This window comes from Eublepharis macularius, chromosome 3, assembly GCF_028583425.1.
Source record: "Eublepharis macularius isolate TG4126 chromosome 3, MPM_Emac_v1.0, whole genome shotgun sequence".
Lineage (NCBI taxonomy): Eukaryota > Metazoa > Chordata > Lepidosauria > Squamata > Eublepharidae > Eublepharis > Eublepharis macularius.
The window spans coordinates 47,017,936-47,022,389 of record NC_072792.1 but is presented as its reverse complement, the minus strand read 5'-3'; the positions used below and the strand labels follow the sequence as shown (position 1 = coordinate 47,022,389).

The 4,454-nt window shown below is 38.8% G+C and overlaps 1 protein-coding gene across 1 annotated transcript in view; it reads left to right on the top strand.

Annotated features, from left to right (window-relative positions):
- Positions 1 to 13: 13 nt before the first annotated feature.
- The window catches only part of ADPRHL1 (ADP-ribosylhydrolase like 1), a 35,111-nt gene continuing 30,670 nt past the window's right edge, over positions 14 to 4,454 (top strand). The window contains exon 1 of the mRNA XM_054975015.1: positions 14 to 569. Coding sequence (XP_054830990.1) covers positions 356 to 569 — 214 coding nt within the window. The 5' untranslated portion in view covers positions 14 to 355. The remainder of the gene's footprint in view (positions 570 to 4,454) is intronic.

Sequence of the window (4,454 nt, the reverse complement as noted above, 5' to 3'; positions counted from 1 at the left end):
TTACTTAAACTGGATAGCCAAAATATTTCTTGGCTTGCTTTGTCCTGGATTATAGGAGGGCTTTTGATTTTTGCTACGTACATGTACTTGTGCGCTGCTCGCTTCATGCACTTGCAACTTAAAAATAAGTTAGAAAATACTTGCACTAAGAATTTTCATCCCTTCATTGGATGGCAGACAAGAGCCAGCATCTCTAAAGCCAGAAAAGGAAAGGCCTGCCTTATACAGACAGCTCTGTGCCCTGACACAATGGCTCCAGTATAAAGTGTTGCTTGACCGGAGCTTGAAAGCAACAGAACAAAGAAACACCAAGTGACCATTTTTGAGACCAAAGAGGCATCAAAGTCATCTTGTGATGGAGAAATTTAAGGCTGCTCTGATGCTAGCACAGGTCGGGGATGCTCTGGGCTATCGAAACTTCACCCGGGAAAACAATGCTTTAGGTGCAAAGATCCAAGAGGAACTGAAGGAAATCGGAGGACTTGAGAACCTAGTGCTGTCCTCTGACAAATGGCCAGTGAGTGACAATACTCTTATGCACATGGCTACTGCTGAGGGTCTCACTACAGGTAGGAAAAACTCGATACAAGCTTAGATGAAGGAAAGCAATTGGAGAACAGCTATAATCACAGTGCACTGCTAGCTGAGCAGTGGGCTTGTGCAAAAAGTTTGTTGAATGTTCAATGTATAGGATACATTGCATTTCCTTCTTTAGATTAGTAAAATGTGTATGGTGGCTAAATGTGTACACTGTGAAACGAATCCCTTGCTTTAGATCATCCATAAATGTACTAAGTGGCCTTATATATAAATCATTATTAGCACCCTGACTTTAATATGGGGAAGATAATACTGGTCTACAATATAGGATTGTTGTAAGCATTACAGAGATAATGTTATGTGAAACACTTTGAAGCTCAAGATTTCTTCTGTTTTTATATAGTCATTCGCAATGAATAATGTCACCTGATTTACAAACTTTCTTCCTAAATGTATTATATGACACACCTTCTCTTACATGAGGTATATTGGTGTGAATTTGCCTTGAATGAAATATGGATGGGAAAAAACATTTTTTACTCTTGTCTATAGGAAATAGTTACTTGTTGCTGTCTAGTATAACTGTAGCTTCCCATCTACAGTTTCCCGTCTTTCCCGTCTTGAAAATGGATCTGAAAGTCATCATATTCACCCAACTGTATTTTACAATGCTGTTCCTGTACATCATTTTATAAACATAAGATGACATTGCTGAACAAAACATCTGTATTTTGATAAAGACAAATGCATATGTCAAATAATTTATTGTTTCTCTTTTGCTCTTGATTTTCAAAAATCAAAAATGTTGATGCAATGTTCTTTTGCTTTCTGCTCTTATCTGACTGCTGCTGAGGTGCTAAATTTAGCTGAGAGAGATCTGTTGAAGAGAATCCTTGATATTTCATGTCTAGCTGCTGGTTAGCCAATGATATGAGGGGGAGCTAATACCCTAAAGATAATGGCAAGGAGTCAGCCAATCAAGGGAGAAGATGACTAACATACTTCTGAATATAGTCTGTGATTAAATGCACATCACATGTTTCCTACTCTTGACCTCTGTAGGAGCATAAATGTTATCTACAAGTCTTATCAAGTGGGTTTGCAACCTTTTTTAGTTATGCTGTCTATAGAATGGCAGGTTATACGCTTCTGTCTATTGTATATATGAGGGCAGCTGCTATTTAAAAATACATTTAGCTGTTGAATGACAGATTCCATTGTACTCATTTGCCTCATTGTAATGGATTGATTCATGTGTGAGGCCTTGAATTATGTTTTCTGCACGTGTGTGTGAGAGACAGATGATAAAGACACTTCCTTGAATTATCCCATATGATTTTGTATTTTTAAAAAGTGATGTTGAGAAAATGTTCCTGAGCCAGAAGGGAATGGTAGAGGTGGCATCATACTTTGTAGTCACCTGCCATTGGGTCAGAACTGCACCAAACAAATAAATACATCAAGCATGGTCTCTGACTATAGGATCTGTTTCCTTCTACAGTGGGTAGGAGGAATATGTCTACATTTGATGGCTCAGTTTCTTTCCTTTATAATATTTGTATGGGTTGGCATGCTTTAGAAATTAAAAGCAACACAAGTCTTCTCTTAAGCTCTGCCACTTTGTGAACTGTGTTTTAAGTTCAGTTTACATTTTTTAAAAAACATTAAAAATTTGAATAGTGGTTGCCCTTCCTTTAGCTCGATAAGGGGCGCTTAGCTAACCCTTCCAAAAATGTAAGTGAGAAATTTCCCTTTATTTTGTTAATCTTTTGTTAAGTGGTTGCTACTGAAAGATTGAGGAATGAACTGGAAATCCCTGTTTAGCTACCAGCTTAGCTATTTCTGTATATGCTTATTTTGTGATCCTACAAAACTGATTTTTATCTAAAAGTTTCCAAGGTAGCTAAGAGACAATAATAGAATACAGTCATCCAAAATGAACATTAAAAACTGTCCACTGTAACTACTAAAACAGATTATCAAACTCCTCACAAAAGACAGCAGGAATGAACACATCATGAAATAAGAATGATTTAACATCTCTACCGAATGTGTTGCTAATGTGGGGCTCGTGAGAAGCGCTTGGTAATTCTTACAAATTTACTTGGCAATAAAAACTGCAACAGTATGCCAAATCTACTGAAGTTGATGGATTTAGAAGGGTACAACTGCTTATGATGGCACTTTGTAACACCTTTACAATCTAATAAATTCATTGCAGCATAAACCATAATGTGTTAGATTCCACTTCAGCAGATGAATAAAATGCAGTATCAGCCTGTAGTTATATATTTTCCCATACACATACACATAATCATATAAAGGTTTTTTATCACGCAATTTCATTTGGTATACTTTTTGTGACATAAAAAGCATGGAGATTTTTATGTATGTGGGAAATGCTTTTGATCTTTAATCTTCAAAAGGGAGCCTTAATCCTCAGTAGGTGTGAATATGCAATTGAAAATGCTGTAAGATACCTTAATATTGGTATTCTCTGCAAATTAAATAACACAACGTATGTACACAGCACACAGGTTTTAGTTCCTGATTGGGAAGAATGAAGTCGACTTGGTTAAATTCTTAGGGGTTTGTTTTAGATAATTTTGTACCACCCCCAAAAGTACAGTATTGGCTTTCTAGGTTTTCATATTTTTAAAAAATTATTCTTTTGCTGCTGTTGTTCAACTTGTGGGACACAACACTCCCCTATTCCCCTGGTGCACCCACAATGCACCACTTTTACCATAGAGTTTCTGGCAATTTCTAGAGCTACTGTCCTCACTTCCAAGTTTTCCCCAGAAGTGATGTAACCATGCTTGTGCCACCCCCCCCCCCAACTGTGTCCCTGCTCCCAACCCTCCTGCTGGTTTCCAGGTTCAGACTGACAACACTACATGGGGGATGAGGATAAAGGTGAATGTGAGATGCCACCCACAAGTCATTGTAGGTTCCTCACTGTGCAGCTGGGCCTGGCTTAGACCAGCAGCCAGCACTACACGTGGAAATTGTAGCCCGTGCAGCCCATGGAGATCAAACAGCCTGGTCCAAACTGGCAGCTGATACCACACTGCAGAGTTTTCCTGGGGAGCGACTGTCAGTGAGAGGAAAGGAGGAAAAGCTGTAGATAAAGGTAGCTTGGTTGATGATGGAGGGAGAAAATAAGTTTCCCCCCCACACACACACACACACAAACCTTCGCAGGCTCCCACTTGTGCTTTATAATACCCAACAAGGAAAGCTAGTTCTTAAAGCATTGTCTTTTTGATCATTGAGAAATCCTTAATTATGTTTTGTAAGATCTTATAAAAGAGAATATAAATCCAAAGTGCTTGCTGCTGGTGTTTTGATTTATTGTATCAGTGACCTGGATAGCCCAGGTGAGCCTGATCTTGGATGGGGAAGAAAGAGGATCAAACAGTTCTAAAACAATCTTTTAAAAAATTCCACAAAAGCCTTCAGTTCTCCTTGGAACTTGTGAACTGGTAGACCTTCAACAAAGTGAACCTTATCCAGAAGCTTGTTTTGTATGAACCTGATCTGCAGCTTGAGACTAAGAGCCAAGCTACAAGTGACAAATTACACTTGCCTGGCAAGTGAACAGACTCAAGTGTATTCCTCCCTGTTCACTTGCCATTCACTTGCTCTCAGTGGAGCTCAAGTGAATGGCAAGTGAACAGAGAGGAATACACGTGAGTCTCTTCACTTGCCAGGCAAGTGTAATTCATCACTTGTAGCTTGGCTCTCACAGTAATTGTTTTGCAAATGCTAGCAGTACATGATGAATGTATAGCTGTCAACAACAACAAAAAAAGCAACTTCACTTAACTGGGAACAGTAAGATCCAGTTCTTTTTGAGTTGCAGCATTTTCCAACCTCTGTTTAAATCTGGCAGGAAGCCACCCGACACTCTA